This window comes from Diadema antillarum, unplaced genomic scaffold (assembly GCF_040938485.1).
Source record: "Diadema antillarum isolate AM-2024a unplaced genomic scaffold, OU_Dant_1.0 scf00000203, whole genome shotgun sequence".
Classification (NCBI taxonomy): domain Eukaryota; kingdom Metazoa; phylum Echinodermata; class Echinoidea; order Diadematoida; family Diadematidae; genus Diadema; species Diadema antillarum.
In genome coordinates, this window is record NW_027271092.1 from 578,150 (window position 1) to 604,132 (window position 25,983).

General features: G+C 37.3%; 1 protein-coding gene across 1 annotated transcript in view; it reads right to left on the reverse strand.

The window, feature by feature from the left end:
• Positions 1-25,622, reverse strand: part of LOC139723954 (uncharacterized) — a 138,541-nt gene extending 112,919 nt beyond the window's left edge. Inside the window, exons 1-2 of the mRNA XM_071635153.1 lie at positions 25,263-25,622; positions 1,883-2,085 (exon numbers count right to left, since the gene is read on the reverse strand). Coding sequence (XP_071491254.1) covers positions 1,883-1,965 — 83 coding nt within the window. The 5' untranslated portion in view covers positions 1,966-2,085; positions 25,263-25,622. The remainder of the gene's footprint in view (positions 1-1,882; positions 2,086-25,262) is intronic.
• Between the last annotated feature and the right edge of the window lie 361 nt (positions 25,623-25,983).

Below are 25,983 nucleotides of genomic sequence, written 5' to 3' on the forward strand. Positions count from 1 at the left end.
CTTCGCTCCCCTGCAGATCTCATTTGAAGTCTAGGGAAGAACCAACGCTTGTTTTGGCAGTCCTCTGAACAAATCACAGAGACTAGAGCAACACGCACATGAGAAAAATACAAATGACATCATCTGAAAAATATGACTAGCCTATTTTTGACAGAAAGGAATGAACATGCTCTAACAATAACATGCTTTAGCAATACTAGGCACTTTTTAAGGCACAACTTTGAATGATATGTTCTCATGCATGCAAGAAAAAAAAAGATGAAAACCTGCTCTGCTTGAAACACAGTTTGGGTATCCTTCTGAATGATACACCAGATTTAGGGGAATTATCGTCAAAAGATTGAGGGACTGATATAAAGCATGAACTGTCACTGTGTCACTTGTTTCTTTTCGTACAGCACATGGGCATCAGGGCTCATTGACTCTCCCCGCATGAATCCCTTTTCGTGGTAAACTAGCCCCAAAATCAACCCAAGAGGTTGCCTGACACGCTCAAGTATAATCCAAGTGCAGCCCAAGTGACATTTAGCACATATATGACTAACCACACCAGCAATCTCACTTCTCTGATCGCAGTGGCAATCAAGACCAATTTTATAAGAACGGCTCAGGCACATAACACAAGCAATTCTCTCTGCAAGCATGGATGCCAAACTGATAAAGCTAGATAATGTTAGAAAAGACAACATTATCCTGATACTCTCATAGATACTGATCACAGCTCATAAAAAAGACCTGAATATTGTTCTTGTGGATTCTCGGGAAATTGTGCTTTCACAAATAAAGACAATGAGTAGAATTCAAAATTATGACTGTATGTGTTATAGCTGCACCCTAACTGGGTTACAGGTTTATAATGGTCATCATAATCAAAGGAAGGTGATGTGGTTCAGTCTGTAGCATATCCACTCCGCGATCGAATGACTCTGGTTCAATTCCCATTTAGTTTGGCTCAGCAATGTTGTATGCAATCATGTCGCCCCCTCTTAGAGGCAAAAACACTCTGTCCCTGGTCTAGGCCATTAAATGGAGGTCCCGTGTGTGAGTTAGTCATGTCTAATGCATGTAAAAGACCCCATGACAGTCAATCATCGCAAAGAGTAGGGAGCTAACTTGGTGAAGTGGTCCACTCCCATACCTGAACCAGAATATTGGCATATGATGCAGACCCCTCGTAGCTCACACCTGGAGACGAGCAACAACCAGGCACATTGTGCCATATATGAAGAATAAGAATAGTTATTATGTTCATCAACTTTGTGCCTTCACTACTGCAATAAGCAACAACATTATCACCAAACCAATCATAGTCATTAGCATCTTTGTCATCACCATCACCATCATCATCATCATCGTCATCATCGTCATCATCATCATCATCTCCATCATCATCATCATCATCGTCATCATCTCCATCGTCATCGTCATTATCATCCTCGTCATCATCATCATCATCTACTCACTATCCTCGTCAGCTCTATCAGTAAAACAGAAAGATAACCATCACCTGATAAAATGCAAAAGACAAACACTTCTAATCCAGAACAAATAATGATTACCCACAAAAACACTAAGTACATTCTGTCAATCAAAATCATCTCTCACATCCAAGTTGCATACATAACAACCGTGAAAATCTCTTCAGAAAGTCTGTAAATGCACCTGGGGGTGTTTCATTAATTTAGTCAGCACTGACAAGTTGTCAGCGCTGACAATTTCAGCAAAATCCGTGGTTTTGATTGGCTGAGATGCTCTGGTCGCCGACTGTTACCATGGTGATTGTCAGAGACTGACAACTTGTCAGCGCTGAATAACTTGATGAAACACCCCTCTGAAATGCACCTGTGGGAGAAAAAAAAGGTGAACTTTTCTGGATACTCACATTAAAATCCACCAAACATATCCAGTTCTGGGTAAGATTGCCATGGTCTTATTGTGTCCAGAGAACAAATGAAGCAGTCTCATACACCAATCCCAGTGTTTCCACTCAATATGCCTCCAGAGAGCTGACTTGACCACGTTCTTATGAACAATATCTTTCCTTCTGTACGGTAGCCTAGATCAGCAATTTGTAGTCGTCTTCACCTGGGAGAAGAAAAATGTAAATGTAACAAAGCAAATTTATAATATGTTTACTGGTATAGATATCAAAGAAAAAAAGATGAAGAGTCTGTTTGCAAAAACTGATAAGTCCATATTTGCCAAAGGGAGATATTTGCGATTAAAGGTCAAGAAAAATAAAAAGAATAATAAGAACATTTTTGTTCTTTTGATCATAACTTTAAAAAATGTACCTTTATATGTAGTGACCAATATATCATTTAAAAGGTATTATTTTGTACTTTATGACAGAGACCGTACTTCAAAATCTTCAAAAATGGACTTATCGGTTTTTGCAAACAAACTCTTCAGATAAAGAATTTTTACAAGGCACCACCAATGACATTTTACTAAACAGACAATGCAAACTCCGGTGTTGTTTCAGTGTGCAATCATTCAAATATTGAAACATACAAATGTAACATGAAATGATGCTGTAGATTTGGCTTCATGTTGTCATCCATGCTTGCAGAGAGAATTGTTTGTGTTATGTGCCTGAACTTTTCTTATAAGATTGGTCTTGATTGCCAAGAATGCTTTTACAAAATTAGGAGGGGTGCACATGCCCCCTTTTTTTATTTCTTCTGTTTTAACACAAAGTAAGGGGGGCGCATGCCTGGTGTGCCCCCACCTGGCTCTGCCACTGTATTCTGGTATGCTCTTTCTCTATGGTGCAATGTTAGAGGTGGGTATTGGCACAGTTGGCCTCCAAGGGAACTTGTGAAGGGAAGGGAATGTCATAGTTTTTCATTGTCAGAAGGAAAGGTCCTAATGAAGAGATTTCATACCATTATTCAGGCAAAATTGAGGCATTTAGATACAAAACCAATAAGGACAAAACAAGCAGGTTTACAGCCAGACACGCAGCCTTAACATAAATCCTCCAGCCACTACCTGATAAGACATAAAGCAGAGAAAGAGGGGACAAGTTATTGAATGGCAGACTCCAATCTATAGGAACAGCCTTGCCCCCAAAGGTAAACTACACATCTGTCACTAGAGCACTTCTGGCGTATGTTTATCACGATGACTCCATCACAATATCATATCCAGCCCAGTGAAGTATCCATAATCGTGTCAATATTATGGCATAGATCCTTGATGGGATTATGATGCTGAGCAGGGCAAAACCAGGGACCAATCTCGGGGATCAGGTTCAGAGTCATGGGGCCCAAATCCATTGACCCCTTGCAGCCAGTCAAGGGGCTGAGATGATGGTTCCCATATTGCCCAGATGCCATCCTCATACAGCCACAGTCAACCACATCCAAAGAAATGTGGCAAATGGCCAAGAACTCATAGTTAGTGTCCCTGGAATGATTCACTACCAAAGTATCTAACAATCTTGTTTCTTCTGCATCTGGTAAGAGGGGAATTAAACCAGAAAAATATGTGTGCTTTGAAAGAATGCAGCAATATCAGTAGAACACATCAGTGAAAGCTTGATTAAAGGTGTAATTTACCATTTGCAGATGAAACAAAAACCCAGCATTAGTGCTTTGAAATAGTTCTAAAGTGTGAGTTACGGACAGAAACAACCACTGTAAAAATCTGAATCTGGATAATTGATGTTAAGTATTGTTAAATACACAAAATGTGAACACTGGTTATAATAAGAATGCTTCCAGACTAAACCGTCTACAGTTATGGTTTATTGCGAAAAATACTGACATCTCCTTATATTTTAGGCTTTATTGCAAAAATTTATATGGTAGCATGTTTTGTGATACAACAGACCTACACATCATGCATCAAATGTGATATCTTGAAAATTTTTTAAATCACTGCTCCCAAATGTAAACTGTACCTTTAAAATACAATGATTTTTGCCTCATCAATTATCTTAAACAGATTATATCAATTAATTTCATACCCAATCTCAGGCTTTATAACAAACAAGGATCTTGAAGAAGCCTGTTTTATTTTCATAAATACATAATCGTTGAAATATTTTCCTCTTCTGCCAGGCACTATTATAAATGACCTATCTCAGCTCTCACTCATATAGCCCCGACAAACATACATTTCTGGGAATCATATTCCATCAAAACAGCTTGTGTCTGGCGATGTTATCGCCCTATTTGTGCTCGTTAAGAGTGATCAAAATCTGGCGATCTTGCCTGCATCTTGTCTGAAAGAACGGACACATCAACAACCTCCGTCTGAGGTCTGAGGTTTGAGATCTGAGCTAGAGGGCGACCGTACCTCCAGCACAAACACATCTAATCGGCTCTGAAGATGCCCGCAGAATGACAAGTACGGAGGAGGTGGCCACATTTATCACTCACTGAGATAAAAGGGGAAATGTGATTTATCAATTTGAGACAGGTTTGTCGGACTCGGTGTTTGGATAAGACTTGACTCGACCTAGACTCTGTCAGACAGAGTCTGGGAACAAAGTTTACCCCTGCTCTAGATGCAGAAAATACAGAGTCACACAGCAAAAGAATTGTTCTTAACGCATATTGTATAGGCTTTGAAGTTAACCCGTTGAGGACGACTCCCGAGTATACTCCGGCAAGTGTCTGTGGGAATTACGTGTTGTAGCAAAATCAGTCCGTCCTAAACGGGTTAAGGAGTAACACTTAAGAGAAATTCAAGACATGAGGCAAGCTCGTAACAAGCTTGTAGCAATTCTTCATGAGACTGCATGTACTACGTATTGCACACTTATTTCTCTTCAGAGCCCTAAAAATTCAGTCACTCAGTTGCTCCATTATAAAAGATGGGATAAAGTCTGGTCAATATACATAATGTAATAAAGAATCTATTTTAAAAGAAGGATTAATCAACTTGATTTCCGCCTTAACAAGATGGAATGATAAATTCAATGCATCATAGAATTAAAAAAGGAAATAAATAATGCTGATAAAAATCTGAACAAAAGAGCAACCTACCCATAAATTTTGTAAAAGTTGATATGCAGTTATTTATTTATTTATTTTTTTTTTTTGCTGCATGAAAACCTAAGAGAGTTAGCTGTACAAAATTTGCGCATATTGTGATTTTCTTGATCAAATCTTTATTTCTCACAGTATTCTACAAGATACCAAAGTAATAATAATATCATACACAGCCAAAATTTTTCCACTACATGTGCTTCAAAATTTAGGACATGACCCTTGACAGAATTTCAAGCTTTTTTTAGGTAGGCTAGAAAATATGCATTCTATGGTAAAGCTTTAATTGGTAATATTGCATTCACATGCTGACCGGTAATATATGTTTCAATTCTTGGTATCTAGCTATTATGGATTGTGTTCAGACACACAGTTTGGCAAAATTTTATGTTTGTATTGGTACTCTCAGCATCTATTTCCAATTATTAGTTTAAAGGGACTGTTACTCCAGTTGTACATGCAGATTCAGAGAATGCAAAAATTATGTTAGAAGAACACATTGGTGAAAATTGAGGAAAATTGGGCGATCGGAAGATGTGAATATTAACATTTTGGTTAAAACCATGCGCCATCATCGCTACAGCTGAAGGTTTTTTTAAGCAATTCTTAATGTCACAGTAATAGAAAAATACAAAGAAAGTATAGAAGATCTCACAAAACTTGATAATAATTACACATTCCCTTGCTTTATTAATGACATACTAAGTAAGACTTTAAGTGTGAAATATTCTCCCTGCTTTCTGAAGGCTGTTTAGTCACAGGCATTCTACAAAAATGTAGAATTCTATTCATATTTGGTTCATATTGTTATACTACTGTGATATCATGAATTGCTGTAGTCCTTCTCATCCAGCAATGGATTCAGCCAAAACTTTAAAGAATTTAATCACTTTTGATCAGATGGCCCAATTTCCTCAAACTTCACTTATGTGTTTTTGATTATTTCTGCATTCACATAAAGCACACATGGGGAGTACTTCCCTTTAAGGCATTATGTCCAGCTGTAAAGATGGTCCCTGGGTCAGAAAAGGCTTGATTGTACTGTTGACAGGATATAAGGTCGTTGGCCAATGGCGCTCACCTTTAGGGTGTGCTATTCTAGGGATTTTTTTTTACGCATTGAAGACTAATACTGAGTATACTTGGGTAGGCATCTATGGGAAATGTTTGTTATAGCAAAATCAGCTTGCCTCAATGGGCTAAGACTGACAGGGTATTATTGAGCTTGGGTCATGATCTCTATAACAAAATCGTGTATTCACAACCATGCAGGATAAATGCAGCCGTAGTATCTTGCTTGACTGGAGTTTCCGATTTGCAATGCATATTCGCTGACCTGATGGGCAAATGCTATTTTGTGCTTGTTGCAATTTTGGAATGTGCCATGGTGGGCAGCGAACCTGGATCGATTCAGTAAAAGAACCATAATATCCTACTTACTCCCTTTAAAGTTTAATGCCACTCCCGCGTTGCAGTTGACTGTAACATGAAAAAGTAAAAGTGGACATTTTCGCAGTGTTGAAATTTTAGTGCATTTTGCGCAACCAGAAACTAGTGTCAAAATAAAAGCATGTGAATATTTTTGCTTGCCCTTTGTTCCTGTTTGTGATGTACTACAATGTTTTCTGCTGAATTAAAAACACACGAAACTGGCTGTATGAGCCTAAGCATTTGTTTTCCTGTACCTTTCGCACATGAGGAGGTCACAGACATTTAGGCAAGATGCCATTTTTCATGATTTTTACACCGAGGCTATTATAAATGGACTTATGCCTGTCACTTTCAGATATTTTCACATACTGTTAAATTCACAGTTCAATAGTGACTCACAAGATTCGTCAAAATTAAACCCTCAACGAGAGCTATTGCAGTAAATCTGATGAACGATAAGAAAGGTATGGAATCTTTTGAGTTTCACACATTTTTTATTATTTCACAAAATTACACATATAAAATTGGTCTTAACCAAAAGAGCACATAAGATGAGGTGATGGTATTATCAGCTCAATACAGTCCTATTGGTTGTGAAGACAAAAAAAAATTCCACATGATGTTTTCAGTTACATAGTCGGCAACTACAACTCTTTCCCAATAAATGGCATCAATGACTTAGTTAAAACTCAGAATTGTTGAATGCAAAGAATACAATGCATTCTCCTTTATTCACTGGCAAGTGTGTAAATGAGTGGGGATCAGTGGCAGTCTTGGTATTAACATCTCGTCTGCAACAATCACATTTCGCAAGAAATTATTTAAGCAATGTAAAGAATCTTTACTCTATCCTTTTGTTCTCTAGTCATGCACGTAGCCCTTGCCCAGCCAGGTAGGGAGAAACAAATAGAAGAATTATTTTCTATTTTTTAATGGCAATGTTATCATAAAAACTAAAGACGTTTGATAATTACAACTCATACGTTTTGGATGATTACCCACTGAAATACATGGTGAATATTTCCCGCTAGCCTCAATGCTGCCATCTAGTTAAAAGTCCAGTGCCCTTCTATGGATATTACACTGAAATATTATTTCACATGCCATTCACTTTGAACACCTACTATTCGTTGTGGAAGAAAAGCTCCCCAAAAGCCTTAATTTCTCAATGATCATAATCATAATTATAAGTAAATGAAAGTACTGACAATATTGTTACACATAACTGTTTTCGTGTGTGACAATGCAATGTACAGATGAAGAAAACCTCATGGATTACAGAAGTTATATGGCAAGGCATACCATGGATTAACTGTCCATAAATTTGCTTTCAGGCACTCATTCCTTCATTCAATTCAATGCTTAGACATTATCATAACACACAAAATAAATACATGTACTTCCTTGCACAGCATATCTTTATCAAATGCTTCGAATGTGACAAGAATGTGGTATTGAAGAACAAATAGATATAATCACTGATGAATACCCTGTGTCCACGGTGACAAGTTTCCAAGTCCACAGGAAAGTGGTAATTTTTGCTGACAGCAAACCTTACCCTTTAAGCTTGTAAGAGTGACAAACTGCTGCTTTGTTCAGTCTACACTATACCTTTATCACTCTACCAGTCCACGAACAGATGAAGTCCTATCATATGACCTCCCCAGCTTTTGCCAAAGTGACAAATTTCAGTATGTACATGCAAAATGGCTTAAAGGGATTGGATGAGACCAAACTTCAGGTTTCAAGCTGTTTTTGGTAAGATCATGAGAATTCTCCTATGAAATATGAAAGAGCATGTAAGTCCAAGAGGAATTCAACATTTGATGAAAATTGGTTTTGAAATGGCTGATCCAAAACAGAGAGATACTAAGGAAAGGTGGAATCCACCTTTTATTATGATTGTTCTATTTCACTTTGTTTTTGGATATCTCAGCCATTTCAAACCTGATTTTCATCATAAACTTTGAATTCCTCTGAGAATGGTATGTTCTGTAACATTTCATAAGTGGTTCCTTAGTATCTCACGAAAAGTTAAAAGCTAAGTCTACACCTCCACCAATACTATACCATCCCTTTAAAGGTCATATCAACGAAAGGTAGTATTGTTATGAATTTTTACATCCCCTTGAACTGTCTACTGTGGGATGATTTATGTGCTGCCACATTCCATTTGCTATTAACTGGGTATGATGCAATTGTAATTAGGTGATACAGACCGCATAAGATATTGAACTTGATTATCTATAACAAACATAAATCCCGGAATTTGATTTATGATCACATTATGACGGAATTTACAAACTAATCACTTTTCCCAAGTATTTAACCACATATATATAAAAGAATAATCAAATGTGAAAGCAATTAAAGATGAATAGATAAATGAATATGTCATAACTTGAGAATTACTAGAAAGATACTTTTGCATCCACATGAAAAGTGATATCTTCTACTTGCAGATGACATACTTGCAGATGACAATTTAGTGTGTGAAGACCCTTGAATGGTGAAGGATCAAAACTTAACATTTTGGGGAAAATGTCTATAAACATGACAGTATATATTCAAATGTATTATTTGCACAAAGATACATGTACTAAAGTTCTCAACTGTCATATCATGATCTTTAATGCCATTGAACACTGGCCTTGATCAAGCAACTGCGACATTACTTGCATGATATATAACATTTCTTGGTGCATGACAAAAAACTAGCACAGAAATAGTTACAAAACTCAAATTTCTTTTCCTGACGGGGCAGAAAATGTGTCAAGGATATTCATTATGTTATTCAAACACCACTGAGACAATAACAATTTGTTCTGCCATGAAAATAGAATCAACGCATGAAATTTTACTGCACGCAACAAGAGAAGCATTAACATTCACGGTGAAAAAACGTGGCATTTCATAATGTGAATGAAAATTTCACTCTGTCACTCTGAACTGCCATGGAACTTTATGGTGGTAATCCAAACTTTGCATGAAATATGCCTGCAATATTTTAGTGTGAGTCATGTAATGAAATACAACTTAATGTACAGTGGTGTATTTCTCCCTTGATCTGACACATTCTGCATCTTTTCCCATTGGAAATATGTGCATTTGCAATTTTCAGTACTTTTGTTTATCCACAAATGTTGTTTTGTGAATCAGAACTGTACCAAGTGAATTTCTGTGTTATACCATGGTATTTTACAAACGAGAATGGTGCCAACAAGTATTCAGAGATAATAACAGGTGTTCAACAAATTCTTCAAATTCTGATAAAGAAACTGAAGTACAGTCCAATGACAGAGCTCCTTGCACAATTACAAGGCTATCTCTGCACACACTCAAATAATCCCAAGATGTAATCTTATCTTATGCAACAGTGATTTAGAAAGATTCACTTGAGGCCCCATTAACATATCAATCTATAAACAATGCCTTATAATGATATTCAACAGTAGAGCCTACATTCAAATATCTCTTAATCTCTCCTTTTTTTTATATCACAGTGCAACTATCAAAAACTTCTGTGTTTGAACATGGCTTATAAAAACTGTGCTTCATAGTGAGCTACAAATTAAATTTACCTGAGAAATCACCTTTTTGTTCAACTTGAGTTGTAGATTTTTGCTACATCCTTAAACAAATCTTCATCAGCACTATAATTTGGCAGGATGACATTGATGTATCATCAAAAATATCACACAATAAATGCTTACCAGAGATACAGACAGTCATATCCATTAAATCAAAATCCTTCCGTCAATCCTAACTTCATAATCCTCACATTCAACAAAGAAGCAGTTTTCAGTTCCCCAATCATATGACAAGTCTTTATTTCATTTTGTTCGAATTTTCATAACTTTTCTATATTATATACTAGTACTTTAGGCTTTCACAAGGATGCCCTTTACCTTAAAATAGGTAGATTACTCATTTTGATTTCAGAAAGTGTCAATCTTGAGTAACAAGCTTACCAATGAACCACACTCTACATGACTCATACCTGTCGAGACGGGCCATGAGGTCAATGTGTTTAAATAGTATATGGATCAACAACACAATACTCATCTACATCTTTACAAGCACAGTCTCCTCATTCATCATCATTTAATTTTTCAATATTATTACTTTTTTTTTGGGGGGGGGGGGATGTGGAAGAAAGGTGAAGGTGAACATGAAATACCAAACTCTGGTAGTCATGCTTTTGTTGCATTTGTACTCGGTGTATGATATCTGTTTGTCAACAAAGTCATGTCCAGAGCACTGTACAAGTATTTGGCTTCATTAACCCGTTGAGGACGAGTCCCGAGTATACTCGGGCAAGTGTCTATGGGAAATGTGTGTTGTAGCAAACTCAGTCAGGCCCTTACGCGTTAATTGACTTTAGACATGAAAAAAGACAATATGAAATCTTCTTCTTTTAAATGATTCATAAAATACAAAAAATACAAAAATCCATCATGCAAACCATCACAATTCTGCAATATAGTGTGAGGGATAATAAATTCTTCTCTTTAAGTTGATTTTGAGCTGGAATCATTTAGATGTTTTTATATGCAGTTGTCTGCAATGCTCTATCACAACTGTGTACTCACATAATCATTCTCTATGACATAAAGACATGCCCTCCATTTACATTTTGATGAAGTAAACTGATTTTGACCACTTGCTGATGATTGACCTCTGACCCTCTCAGACTGAAGGAAATGTGTTCCAGTTTATTCCTATTCATTACACCTGACAACATTATGTACATTCACACGCAGTTGCCAAACTTTTAAGTTTAGGTCAAAAGCTTAACTGTTGATGATTAGCTTCACTTGTGAATTCACAATGCGGGTTCACACATGCACCTAAACTTTAAGTTACAGCTTACAAGCAAGCCCTACTCGAGTCCAGTCTTTGCTAGATGACCTTCTGCCCATACAAAAAAGCGCAGAGAACGAGACGCGAGGTTCACACTAACTCACAAGCTCGTTAGGTGATCCGAGAATCCTCTCGGATCACCTTCTGTATCTGTACGGATTCTTTATTCTTCTTCTTTATTTCTGGACAAAAGTTGTGCAGAGGTTAGCTCAGAAAGTCCTCTTCCTATCAATGTCAAAATTATACCATATATGTATCGTGTCCCAAAGACGACAATCGAACTAAAATCAAAATGATCAGTCGACCGTGACGTCACTATGATGTCATTATATGAAAACACGTTTTCATTCATATCGAATTAATGGAATGGAATTTTTCAATGAAATTTACGTCACATATAGTTCAAGTTAAGCTGCTTCTACTCATGTTCTCAAAATTCATCTATACTCTTAATACGTGCGCGTATACGCGCGTTGAAATATTTGTATGCTCAAATCGGGCTCAAAATTTTTTTGCACACGTTTCAGACCATTTGGAGCATTTTTTGAAAAATTGAAAAAATCGTACGGACGCGTACGCGCACGCACATATACGCACGCACAGCTCATATGCAATAGAAATTTCCCGTTTTTTCACATTTATCGGATGTCTGAAATGTCAAGGAATATTTCTACCAAGTTTCAAGTCAATTCGACTCAATATGACGTCATACGGGCCCGTCAAAGTTGAAATTCCGCGCGCGCGTCAATGGCGATATACAGTGCAACTATGCCAAAAAACCGCCAATTTTAAATCCGATTTTACTCGTCAGGATGGACGGTGACCCCCCATTTTCTTTACATATTTTGAAAGCTGATGAGTTGTACATGTCCTTTCATGGGTTGGCGATGCTGGAAAAATGATTAAAAGGTATCAAATTTCTTAATGAAATAAAAAAAGTACATTTTCAAAATGACGTCATCAAATTTCAAGTTCACTCGAGCGTATCTCACTTATCCTTTGCCCATTTTCATTCAGATTTCAATATGTTGTAGCTTATTACATGTTCTTTCATTTATGTAATAACAACAATTTGATTGGGTGACGGCATTACCTCGTAAAAATCGATTGAATGTAACCTTGTCAAATTTGACCAGTTTACGGGTTATCTCTATGGGAGTGCAGTTTTTCTGGAAATAGAAAATGACATGACTGTCCTTTTCGAGCTTTAGCTCACTTACGGTTCGGTGAATTTCTCCCAGATTTTAATATGTTGTAGCTGAGACTTTGGGCTATTGTCAATGTGCATTCATTTTTTTCATACGGTGTCGGAATCACGTCCAAAAACTTGGTTGAAATTAAAGGTTATCTTCGATGTATTTTCATATTCCTTTCTTTTTGCAACTTTCTTTGCAATAACTCAAGAAAAACAGCCCCTATCATCCCCATATTTTGCACATGTTTAGTTCATGTCACGTACATTATTTCATAAAATTACAACTACTTGATCGGACACCATCTTGGGTATGTAAATTAGGGTCAAAGGTCATAAATGTTTCATCCTGTATCTTGGTAAATACATGTCCAATCTTTCCTATATTTTGCACACGCAAAGACCATGTTACAAGAATCATTTCACAAAATAACCACTTTTTGCTCAGATGCCATTTTGGGTATGCAGAGTGGGGTCAAAGGTCATATGTACTTCTTTCTGTATCTTCGTTATGACGTGTTATCTCTATGGGAGGGAATTTTTCTAGGTGTGAAAATTGACATGATTGTCTTTATCGAGCACTAGCTCACTTACCCTTTGGTGAATTTCTCAAAGATTTTAATATGTTGTAGCTGACATTTTGGGCTATCGACCGTACGCCATCTATTTTTTTACTGGATGCCGGGATCACATCGGAAAACTTGGTTGAAATTGAACGTTAGCTTCGATGTAGGGAGATATTTCTTTCTTTCTGCAATTTTCTTTGCAATAACTCCAGTAAAACAGCCCCTATCACCCCCATATTTTGCACATGTTTAGTCCAGGTCATGTACATTTTTTCATAAAATAACAACTACTTGATCAGACACCATCTTGGGTAGGTAAATTAGGGTCAAAGGTCACAAATGGTTCATCCTGTATCTTGGTGAATACATGGCCTGTCTTTCCCATATTTTGCACACGCAAAGGGCATGTTACAAGGATCATTTCACAAAATAACCACTTTTCGCTCAGATACCATCTTGGGTGTGCAAAGTGGGGTCAAAGGTCAAATATACTTCATTCGGTATCTTCATTAGTGTATACGGAATTCGGTACCAAAGATGGCAGGTCCGACTCCCTTTTCTAAATGAGAATCCAGACATCACACGGCCAGTGTCTCCTTAACACAAATGAAAGCGGTATGGTCGTGCCTATTGGGATCAGGACTCAAATCATTGATTTTCAAATAGATCGGATCACCTAATTTGTCAGTGTTGACAAATTCCAAGTCTAGTTGATTATTGTGTCTACACGAAGCAAAACTGCGAGTGGAGACCCACCCCCTCCCTGTGGAAAGAGCATAAACCCTAGGATGTCTTGTGGTTCTAATCATCCACTAAACTTAAAGATTGCTAACTTTTGAGCGCGTCCACACGGTGCTAAACTACAAGGTAATCATCGAGAGTTAAGTTTTTGACCTAAACTAAAAGTTTAGGAACAGTGTGTGATCCAAACTGGCCTGATTAGATTTACCAGTGGATGAATTTATGACAAAAAAAGAATTGTTGTGGCTCTCACAAGCAGTGGCTCATATGAAGCCCCAGGGGCGGATCCAGAAATTCTGTAAAGGAGGGGGGGGGGGGGGGGGCGTGACTAATGTTTTTGGTGCCACTTCCGGGGTTTCATTTCTGTTTTTGTTTTGTTTTTTAACGAAAAATAAAGGGGGGGGGGGCATGCGCTGGTTGCGCCCCCCTCTGGATCCGCCACTGAGCCCGGTATGTTGGTAGGCCCATAACATTAATTGCATTTGGTAAACAAGCCCAAGGATACTGAAAGACAAAGAACAAGAGAAAACAGAATACGTTTAAGGAACTGATATACAGACAGTAGAACTTTATTTCTTGAATTGTACATCTATTCCTCTCACTGAGTTAATTGCAATTCCCATTATATAAAAAACAAACAAACATAACTGTTCATCTTAGACAAATGTAGATATCATACTGAAGTGGCCAACAGGTAAAAAAGTGTGAACTCATTAATACACATTCAATCACCTCCCACTGTGATTAACTTGATAGCCAATCTAATGTGTAGCAGGAGATCCTGCCAGTAAGCATTTATGGAACATTAAGCACCAGCTCTTATGAGGCTTCGCAGACAAGGACACGAAGCCTACCTCTTCCGGCAGGTGAGGAGTAATCTGCCTACCTTTCTAAAGGCGTCCTCCTAGCTCCAGATAAGCCAGCATTTTAAATGTTGGATCATTAAAGGCATAATTTACCATTTGCAGATGAAACAAAAACCCAGCACTAGTGCTTTGAAATAGTTCTAAAATGTGAGTTAGGAATAGAAACAACCACTGTAAAAATTTCAATCAAGTATTGTTGAATATGCAAAATGTGAACAATGAATATAGTAAAATTCACAAAAATTTAAAGGGACATTCCAGACGATTTTCATAATTTCACATCATGTTGTACATAAATCCACAACTCCATGTATAGATTTGTGAAATTTATGGTGATTCTTGACCAGAGAAATAATACTTTGAAAAATCTTAAACAAAACAGAACAGAACACACCCTTTAAAATCTGAAGGGAGCAAAGATGAGCTCTACCCCCTCAATAAACATTGCAAATCAGACATGAACAAATAGTGGAATTTCATATGAAAAGACAGAGAATGTGATGTCAGAACAAACATCTGTCTAGCCTTTTGTTCTGGCATTCAGTCTGACAGTACTGTATGTCTGTGTTATTTGTCAGCACTATTAGTCTCAACATATCTGGCACAATGTGGTTCAAAGGACATCTAATACACCAAATGTGTGGATGAGGGGAAATCATACACAAGGTTTGTTTATCAACTCATAGGGTTATGGGGGGGGGGGGGGGACCCACAAAAAATGTGTAAGGCCAAGCAATCAGTGTTGGCCAAACATTAAAGGGTGTATACAGTTCTGGTCGAGGTGAGGATTTAGCTTTGAGAGATATTCAAAAAACATTCTATGAGATGTCAAAGAGCATGCAATTCTAAGGGGTATCAAAAGTTTATTTGATGAAAATCGGTTTTGAAATGGCTGAGATATCCAAAAACACAGTGAAACAAAGAGATCCTATGTTAAAGGCGTGGCTTGTCGCCTTTTATTTTCATTTTTTTTTATATCACAGCTATTTGAAAACCAATTTTCATCAAATAAACATTGAATCCTTCTTAACATTACATGCTCTTTCATATTTCATAAGAGGTTTCTCATTATCTCATTTAGGAATGTTCAAAACATGAATCCCCACCTCAACCAGTACTGTACAGTCCCTTTAACATTTGAGAAACAATCAGGTTTATTTATTGGTTTCCTATTCTTCTGCCTCCTATCTCTACCATAGATGACCTTCTACATTTGGCCAGCAGTATCAGTAGGTTTGATTTCCTTTAATGTCCTAGCCTGACATTGAGGGTATGATATTCTACTTTATACCTGTATACTCTGTTCTTAGTCTAGATTATATATTTCCATGTGCATTGGTGAACAATGCACATGGATCATTTGTTTCATATGGACTGAAGTCTTCTTTTTTTCCCCATGCATGGTATGATATCACCAGTGAGAACTTTGGTGATGATAAAACACTCTTGAGCACATTAACATTACCCTGGTGAGGATGAGTCCTGAGTAAGCTCGGGCAATTTTCTATGGGAAGTGTGTATTGCAGTGAAATCAGCCCATCCTCAATGGGTTGACTTAATTAGCATGCAAATCATACGAACCAATCCCAGAGATACGCACCATCTCTGGTAACATACTAGTATCTAATGGGATTGGCATGGAAGGTGTAACTCCACCCCCTACCCTTCATCATGTAATCATGGTCCATGCATGTCAAGGTACAGACCTCCAATGGCAGCTGCCAGTATGCTAATTGGTATACCTGACAGCCAGTTTGAACCAAAAGTTGGAATTTTTTTTTTTGTTTTTTTTTTGTTTTTTATTGTTCCATATTCCACATTTCAACAAATACATAAAACATAAACGTCACAATACAAAAGCCTGGATGAATTGTCACGTACAGCTTGTAAGACAATAAAACATGTGAAATATGAGGAATCTACATAGAAGCATTGCTTGTAGGGTGTAGATTCCCAGATGCGGATGTGAGATTATTTCTTACTTGGGTATGTAATTAAAGGAATGACAATTTCTGAATTGGAGAAATATAAACGCCAAAAAGTAAAAAGAAAAAGAGAAAAGAAAACAATGAAAACAATGTCCGCGGCACAGACTTCTTGAGTGTTGCGTGATCACCCGAGCGAGGTACAAGTCAGATGCAGTGTACAATAGCAGAGATACCAAATGTGTACAAAGGAAGTTCAGGAGATAATACAGAAATCACGAGCGAGGCACATGTTACATAATCGATAATGTCAGTAATGTGAAGTATGAACAGAGAATATCGAGGAGGATCGAAGAATAGCTATAGATATGAATTCAGAAAAACTAGTTTCAGTTTATGTTTAAATGAATAAAGAGACTGAGATTGGATTATTTCTCTATCCAACTCATTCCAAAATTTAGGTCCTGTAGTGGTTATTGTTTTTAAAGCAGATACGGTTCGTACAGGAGAAAGATGAAAAGAATCTTTTTGTCTAGTAGGGTAAGAATGAACTTCAGTATTTTTGACAAACATCGAAGAAAACACATCAGGGAGACCACCTGAGTTTAATTGATACATAAATGACCCGATATTAAAATGATATAAATCCTGGATCTTAAGTGTTCTACTGGAAAAGAATAAGACATTAGTGTGTTTGAAAAATGTGGCGAAGTTAATTATCCGTATAGCTCTTTTCTGTATCAATAATAAAGAATTAAGTCTAGTTGTACAGCAGTTTCCCCATGCCAGGATTCCATAACCTATATAAGGCAAAAATAGAGTAGAATACAATGAATACAGAACATGTTTAGGAAAAAACTGTTTTAACTTATACATAACACCTACATTTTTTGATAATAATTTACGCAAAGAATCAACATGAACTTTCCATGTCAACTTACAATCAATATAAAGACCAAGGAATTTTATATATTCCACCTGGTTCAATTCTACGTCGTTTACAACCAACTTACCCGGTAAAATATTGATTATATTGCTAAAAACCATAAATTTTGTCTTGGTCAAATTCAATGACAATTTATTAGCCTGAATCCACTTAGATACTGATTCTGCCACTTGTTTATAAAAATTTCCACAAATTGCATTCTTAACAGACATTTACAGATTACACAATAGCAACAGAAATTTCAGACAATACAGAATGACTTGAATTGATTAAATTCTAGCATCAGATTGTTTTTATTGCAACTAATTGACGACTGTCCTACATCAACATATGTTTAGATAGAAGCGCTGATGAGTGTTTGATAATACCCATGATAAAAGAAATCATGGGCATACATAGGTACTTGAGCAGGATTTGAACCTACGACCTCCTGATCTCCAGACAGGCATCTTGTCAAGCAGTTGCAATACAAAATGAGCACAACATGATAATCAAAGTTACAGGAAATGAAGCGGATGTGACAAATAACATGTTTTGCTCTTCTTTTTTTTCATGTTTAGTAGTCTGTCTTTGTTAACAAACAGCTTCTGTATCACGTTTCTTCTTGACGAAGGACAAAACCTTCAAAAAATCTGTTATGCTCTTCAAATTCCCGAGGGACTATTTGATTAAAACTGCTTCCTGGTAACACTATACCTATCATGTAACAGGGCAACAAAGGAGAGTTTACAAGCTTCTATGGCCATACACAAAGCTCACAATATAAAGACGATTTGGACAGTTTTCAAAGCACTCTTATCATGTTCATCTTACATCATGTTTAAATGAAATCTAAACAAAATCACAAGCCAGCTAAACAAAGAAATTCATCATATCATTAGCCAAGGAAGACTTGAAAGCCTCGCAAGTTCTGACCTTTCATTACCCTATATTTTTGTCTGTATGCAGAAGAATGGCAATGTCCCCTTTTCTCCCAGACTGGTTTTTGCTTCAACCACAGATATAAATCTTACCTGTGGTTATTTACAAGATGTCTGGGAAACTGGTAAAGAGGCTTTTGATGTTTCATCATAAAAGTCTCTTTCAAAAATAAACACAGTCTAAACATAAGCAGAAATTGTGTGTCTATCATGAATTTCAGATATCAAAATTCTTATCTCTACACAGGCACTGCCAAGATCATTACCCGGGGCATGGATTGTATGTAATATAAACTTGACAAAGCAAGGATATATGGTATCAAATGCAGAGCACATTCTGCAGCTTAGGTTTTGAGTTGAATCACGATGACGTTTTACTCTCTTGGCAACAAACCTGATACACCAATAGCTGTGCAACACAAAAGAGGCAGTGCCTTAATCTAAAGCATTTTTCTGGGTGCATTATATCCAGGTTGAAATTGTATTCTCCAGAAACAAAGGCTGGCATTTAACAATTTAATAGAAGGCAGATTGAAGATTTACTAAGATGGTTGGTGTTTTTGTGCAGGGGCAGATTTTAATCTTGAGATCATATGATACCCTTGATGTTCGGAGGCAATCCTTTGATCATTGAGCACTGGTACTTCATGTCTCCGTAAATAAAAACAAAGTTATTGTATCTGGCTGAAGCTAGGTATGTCATGACACACCCCCTGTTCAGACGCAAGCCAGTTTATACCAAATCTCAATTAAAAAAATGACGTATGACGAATCATGTAGCCGACAGACCATTAAGACATTAATTTAGACCATTCCGGAATGGTCACCACTCCCATTAAGCCCCACCCAGTTATACCGTTCTATGGTCGCCATATGTTCAGACGCACAATGGACACAATGGAATGCTGATTCGTTATCGAGTTCTAGTTCGAAATTATGCTCTGACCATCATTTACCTATACGTCGTTTCATTAGTCAGCGTTCAGATGTATAAATTCATCATATACTGTAAAAGTGGATATTTTCGCGTGACTAATTTTTCGCGCTTGGCCGGGTCAGAAGAGTTTCGCGTGTTTTTAATTCCGCGGAATCAAGATGTCACGCACAGGAACATATGGCAAGCAAAAATATTCGCAGGCTTTTATTTTCGCGCTAGTTTCTGGTTGCGTGAAATGCGCGAAAATTTCAACACCGCGAAAATTTCCACTTTTACAGTAGTTATACTGTTTTGGTATAGCTATACTGTTCTAGTACAAATTTTTGCGTCTGAACACTCTGACACACCTGTACCGATATATGATACATTCCTCTGCCTTGATTTCAGTGACTCTGGTACAGGGCAAAGCTCAAGTAGAACATTATACCAACTGAGAAAAAAAAAAAGTTGTGTGGCTGTAGAAAGCAGATCATCGGGTTTCAACTTTCAGCAGCTAAATTCTTCCAGTGTAGAAGTTCACTTCTGTGACCCTTTTTGTTTTGTTTTTAATTTTTGGAAATCATTCTGTTTTCTTTGGATGCCAAGGTGGGGGCAATTCAGAGCCTAAGTGAGGTAAAAGGGTAAAGTTACACTTCGAGGGATAGCTTTTAAGCCCCAAAGTTGTCAATGTCAGAAGGGCCTGCACAAGTAAAAACTGTTCACAATTTAGAACAAACCTGAAGTCAAATGAACTTAAAGTCACACCTCATTCTGCGTTGAAAACAAAAAATAAGAAGATAATGATATTTAGACATACAAGAAAAAAATGAAGTTTTCAAGTAGAAATATTGGTAGGTCGAGAGCAAGGAAGAAAAAAAGTTAGGTTTTTTTTTGTTGTTGTTGCAGGAATACAGTGTAATACCAGTGTGTCATGATTATCAAAACTTTTACAAGTGTGAAATCCTTTGAAATTCTCAGTAACTTTGCATGAATCCCATACCACATACTACTATTCTGAAAGCAGAAATGCAAAATAGATTTTCTTTCAGTTGGATGGCTATTACTAGTTTGCTTAATACATGCTCACTCACTACCCACAACAAAGAAACATCAGTACAAGATTTTTATAAAAATGTTGACATTGACGAAAAAAAAAGTTTGAACACTCTAAGCCGCAGGCAACAATTGAGGCCAGTAAGTGCATGGTCCAACGACTTCGTCACGCCTTTTGTGGTCAGTACCTCATCAGAACATGTTCAACTACAACCATTCTGTACGTTGACAAAGGAACGCGTAATTCTGTCACAAACACAATGAAAAAAGCGGTCTGCTTGTCATATCTTGCAGCACCAACAAATTTGGGGTTTGTGGTTGCAGTTGGCAATGAGTCACCCTTCATGACTGCAATAAAAGACTTATCTTTGATTACTCTGGGCAGTGAGGCCATTCACACATACATTGAAATACTGTGAGATTTCAAACTTTGAGAAGTTTTTGCTTGAACTAATCAAACAGCAATCCAAAAATACCACAAGTGAAAACTAGAAAACTTGTTTAAACCAGTGTGCCACCTAGCAATTTTTGAAAACTCTTGAAAAAGCCACTTGTCAGTTCCCAATGTAAACGTAGTAGCAATTTGCAGCCTCAAAGTTTGCTTTTGTGACTACTGTGGGCAACAGGGCAAGTCATACATACATTAAAATACTGTGAGTTTTCAAACTCTGAGATGTTTTACTTTATAATCAATCCAACAAGGATCCCAAAATACCACATGTGAAAACTCGCAAACTTGTTCAAACCAGTTTGTCGCCTAGCAAATTTTCCAAAACTCTTGAATGAGCCACTTGTGAGTTTCCGACGTGAACGTGGTAGCAATTTAATCTCTCAAAGTTTGTTCATGTGACCTCCCGACACTTCCTATCAACTTGCACCACTTGGGCCACCCATTGTTTGCATGTCCTATACTCAAAGGCTCCCATGAGGTGCAAATTCACACAGCAAACTGTCAATGTCAGGAAGGAATAACATACATGCACCTACACACATCAAGTGCCTGATATCAGGGAGGTGACTCCCTGCTGAAATACAGCAACTTTATGTGATAAGCATTACATCTAATGCTCTGTGAATCATTTTAAAGGTACTGTTTACTTTTGGGAGCAGTGATTCAAAAAATGTTCGGAGTTATTACATTTGATGCATAGGCCTATGTGTAGGTCAGTTGTATCACAAAACATCCCACCATATAAACAGTTTTGCATTAAATGCTAACATATTAGGAGATATCACTACTTTCTCACTAAACCATAAATGTAGACAGTTTTGTCTAGAAACAATTTTATCATAACTATTGATCACATTTTGTATGTATATTTTACTTAACATTGATTATACTGAATAACTTTTTAACACTGGTTGTTTCTATCCCTAGCTCACATTTCAGAATTATTTTGAAGCACTGAAACACTGGTTTTTTGTTTCATCTGCAAATGGTAAACAATGCCTTTAAGAAAAAATTTCATCTCATAAATCTTGTGATATTTAAACATGTAATGATATGAATCAAAAGCAAGCTCTATTCAACAATACCTTCCCTGAATGATTAAAGGGAGCTTCAACAAAGAAAAAAAAACACTTTTCAGTATCACCAATCATATTTGGACAAAGAGTAAATTTGCTCAATCAACCCAAGTAGGAATACAGAGTTTTTATCACCTTGCTGTACAACTAGCATAACTTCTTACCCCATCTCATGTAACAATTAATGACAACATATACAAACATTAGACCCTACTAACTACAGTAGAAAGTTGTGATATTGCCATCTTGTGCCATCAAGTTATTTCTATCATCAATTATCATTTTAAACCCCTACCCCAAACTTTGCCCTGTTTGGCTGAAGAGCATTTTACAACCAGTGATTATCATCATCAGAAATCAGGTCTGGGTGTGGGATGGCCGAAGGTGATGTGCCAAGATGTGTCCAGGAGAATCTGATTCTTGAGCACTTTCAGGGTTAAAAAAACACACACAAAAAAACCAAAAAAATAACTTGATCACCATGAGACGTGCTTCTGAAGTATTTACAAACAGGTTCCTTTGTAAGTCTGAAGTCCTTCAAGATCTGTTTCCTTCACGATAAGAGGATCAAGCATCCGGCCTACTTTTCTGAAGTGTCAATTATGTGTCTGTTTCACAGCTCCTGACATTAGGACTAAGTACCATTCAGGAAGGGAACTAATTCCTCATGGACACCATGGACTTCCCTTTTTAACAAAGCCATAAAGCCTTGATCCTAATTGATAACAAAAACAAGTAATAATTCCGTCATTACAGAAACACGAACACATTAATGAAATACAGGACTTTCCCTGAAACATTCAAAGAAACAGATGGGAGTTGGACATGGTTTTGAATTTTGAATCTTATGATGCTATTTTGAGTTTGTTCAATAGGATTTTCTTAATACTACCTTCACTTGACACAAACTCTCCAAACTGGACTAACATATATGCTATTTAATAGCAATGATTCACTTCTGAAAGTTATGACTTACATGCACCTTACTAACCTATTCCCAGGGCTGTGTACCTGGTACTTTTAATCAAAAGACTATCCAGATCCCACAGAAGAAAAAAAAAAATAACACACTGACCTTGTTTATACAGTCAATTCACAATTGGCACCAACATTGACACTTCGGCTTATGAATAGATAGGCTTATGCTCAAACATAGCTTTTGTCTGAGGTGTCAGGACTTGCAAAAAAAACCCAGTAAATGCAGCACATTATGTGCGCGTGTGTGTGTGTGACTTCCTGTTTTGATAAACTGAAGCCACACATTGGTCTCTTTAGGTGCTTGTCCTCACACGACAGCAATGCTGTTAAAAACATTTCACCTTCTTGTACAAATTGATTATGCTACTTTGCAATTATTTTGTATCATTTGGATATGGAAACAAATAAATGAAATGAAATAGAACAGTATCTAGTACAATAGTAGCATTAACAGAAGTAGTAAATCTAGTACAGCTGAAGTAGAAAAACCAACAATAATGACATTAAAATGTGATCTTATATTGGCTCATGGTAGCCTCCAAAGTAGGCCTAATGGCAATGTCCTACCAGAGGGCATTGGCATTATCATTACCCATGTTACTATTGAGGTGCCCTTGTGTACCTGGGTTATGAGGGACATTGTGGGTTAAATCCTATTGGTCAGGGACGAATAGGCTTTGTGATAGTCAGTCATCCATAGAAGTCTGGCTGACAAAATTTCTAACACAACTCAGTGGGAGATCTCCCACCAAAAGCCCATTTTTGCAAAATCTCCCGTTCTCTCGCTTTTCGAGATGCAATTTCTCATGCCTGAAATGATCTCTTACTTAGCAACATCGTATGTCGAAAAATAAGCATGAGATAGCACGAGGGAGCATCTGGAACCCACTTCCAAGGCCCGCTTAAGGGCCAGCCTGGACCCCGACCGAAAGGAACTCTGCGCTTCGCGCTCGTGATGTGCACTTTGCGCACATGAAATTGGAGTCTCCCATTGGCTAGGGGTTTCAGGTGGGAGAGTCTCCACATCAGAAGGTGTTTGGGGTCATGTCTAATAAAGGTTGTGCAATGATTATGCTTGTTTGCTTGTTTGTGTCTTTTTTTTTTCTTGAATGTCAGCAGTATCTGACACAGTGTCTACTCTAGAAATTCTTATGAAATATTGTACATGCCCTTCTTTGCAAACCTCTATTCGAATTCTGCCAATTTCATCTCAAACTTTGCTTAGAAATGAAAATGTCATGTTTATATATTATGAACAATCCCTCCATAAAGAAAGTACAATAGGTATAAACAAGATTACTCTTTGATTTATCTTGTTATCTTCTTTCAGTGTTAGGATCAAACTATATCATCATGACAACATCTTGAAAACAATTAATAAATAAGCAAAAAGAAAGACAATGAAAACCTAGTTTTGTTTATTTTGTTAATATGTTTCTACAAGAGTTGTTTCCCAGATGTTCAACGAGCTATATGTAATCTCTATTCTAGCCTACTTAGCAATCTTTGGTAGTCACACTATAGGTAAAAAACTTGTGACTATTCAAATATAAACTTGTACTGTAATGAAGACATAATAGTGAAACATCAGTTGTTTACAATATTGTTCACGATGGCCAACTCTACATTTTTTTTTTAATATGCAATTGCTGTAAATTCAGCTCACATTTCACACACACACACACACACACACACCCCAAAAAAAACCAAAAACATATTCTCAGTTTGGTAGAGCTATTTTTGGAATCAGATTTTTTTTTCTGCTCCCCAACTATCGAGGGTTGACTGAACATCATTTAACCTGGCCCAAAATACAGCTATACACCAAACAGATAAGATCTCTGAACAAATAATACAAGAATGTCTGATACACAAAACTTAATAATAAAAACTATATAGTATATTATCAAGCGAATAGGACATTTCCTATACCCTACATGTCATTTTGAATATAATACAAAGTTTATTACAGAATGCTTGGCCTCAAATACCTGCACGTAAATGCTGGAGAGCAATCCATATACCCACCTACGCTTGCGACCTTTAGACTAGGGAAAACTTCTGTCTTAATATGCCAAAAATCATTATTTTCAGCTAAATCAGGGGGCATGTCATTTTGACTTCCAGCAGTAATTTACGGTGATCAGTCAGCGATCGTGCAGCGGGTGAAAAGTTCGTTGATAGAATTACAAAGATTTGCGTACGTGAAGGATGATAACATTTAGGGGGCATGAAGTATCAAGATTCTATATTCCTACCGGCTTATTGATTAGAGCATCACCCTTTGCAGAATTCGTGATCAAATACATTCTCGAAATGTTTGCTAATTAATTCTCACCTTCATTCAAAACACAGAAGGCGACAATTCTCGTAGAACGCAAGGCCCTATCAAGGTCGGTTCTAATCCAACATGAATAGGAAAGACCTCAGCAAAATAAACAACACGTGATCTTCACTCGCTGCGATGTCCACGACAAAATGACTGCAGGATCACGGAATATTCCTCCAAAACAATGACAGACTGAATAGCTCAAGTATCCCTTGTCAAATTGATTTCAAGTCACTTCGGAAGCACACATTCAGCGTCAGTTTCACAGGGGTGAAATGGGGTCCAAAAATGAGTATCTCGCAGAGTGCAAGCGGAATTACCAGTGGGATTTCACTTGTTTTCGATGGTTCAGAAGGAAGTCGGAACGGATTAGAGGAGCATAAAGGTGTCTGCTGCGGCTGTGCCCCTGTCTTGAACTAAATTGTTGAGTGGACGAGAGAGTGTGAGATTTTAGCGATGTGTTTGGGTCGGTCGTGCATGTACGTCACCAGCGTGCGGTCATGTGTTGTGCCCAAGCTCAGCTGTGAAGAATCCGAGTAGATCATTGGCTACGAGTATCAAGGGGCTGACGGTGTACTGAGAGTGTATATAAACAACACCCCGCGCGCGGGCTGATGTCGTCTGATCATTCATAATCATACTATCTGCACAACCAGCATGGCAAGCTCCCTTCTTCCTATTAATTAGTTGCTAGCATTCATATCACAATTAAACTCTCAATACAGCATGG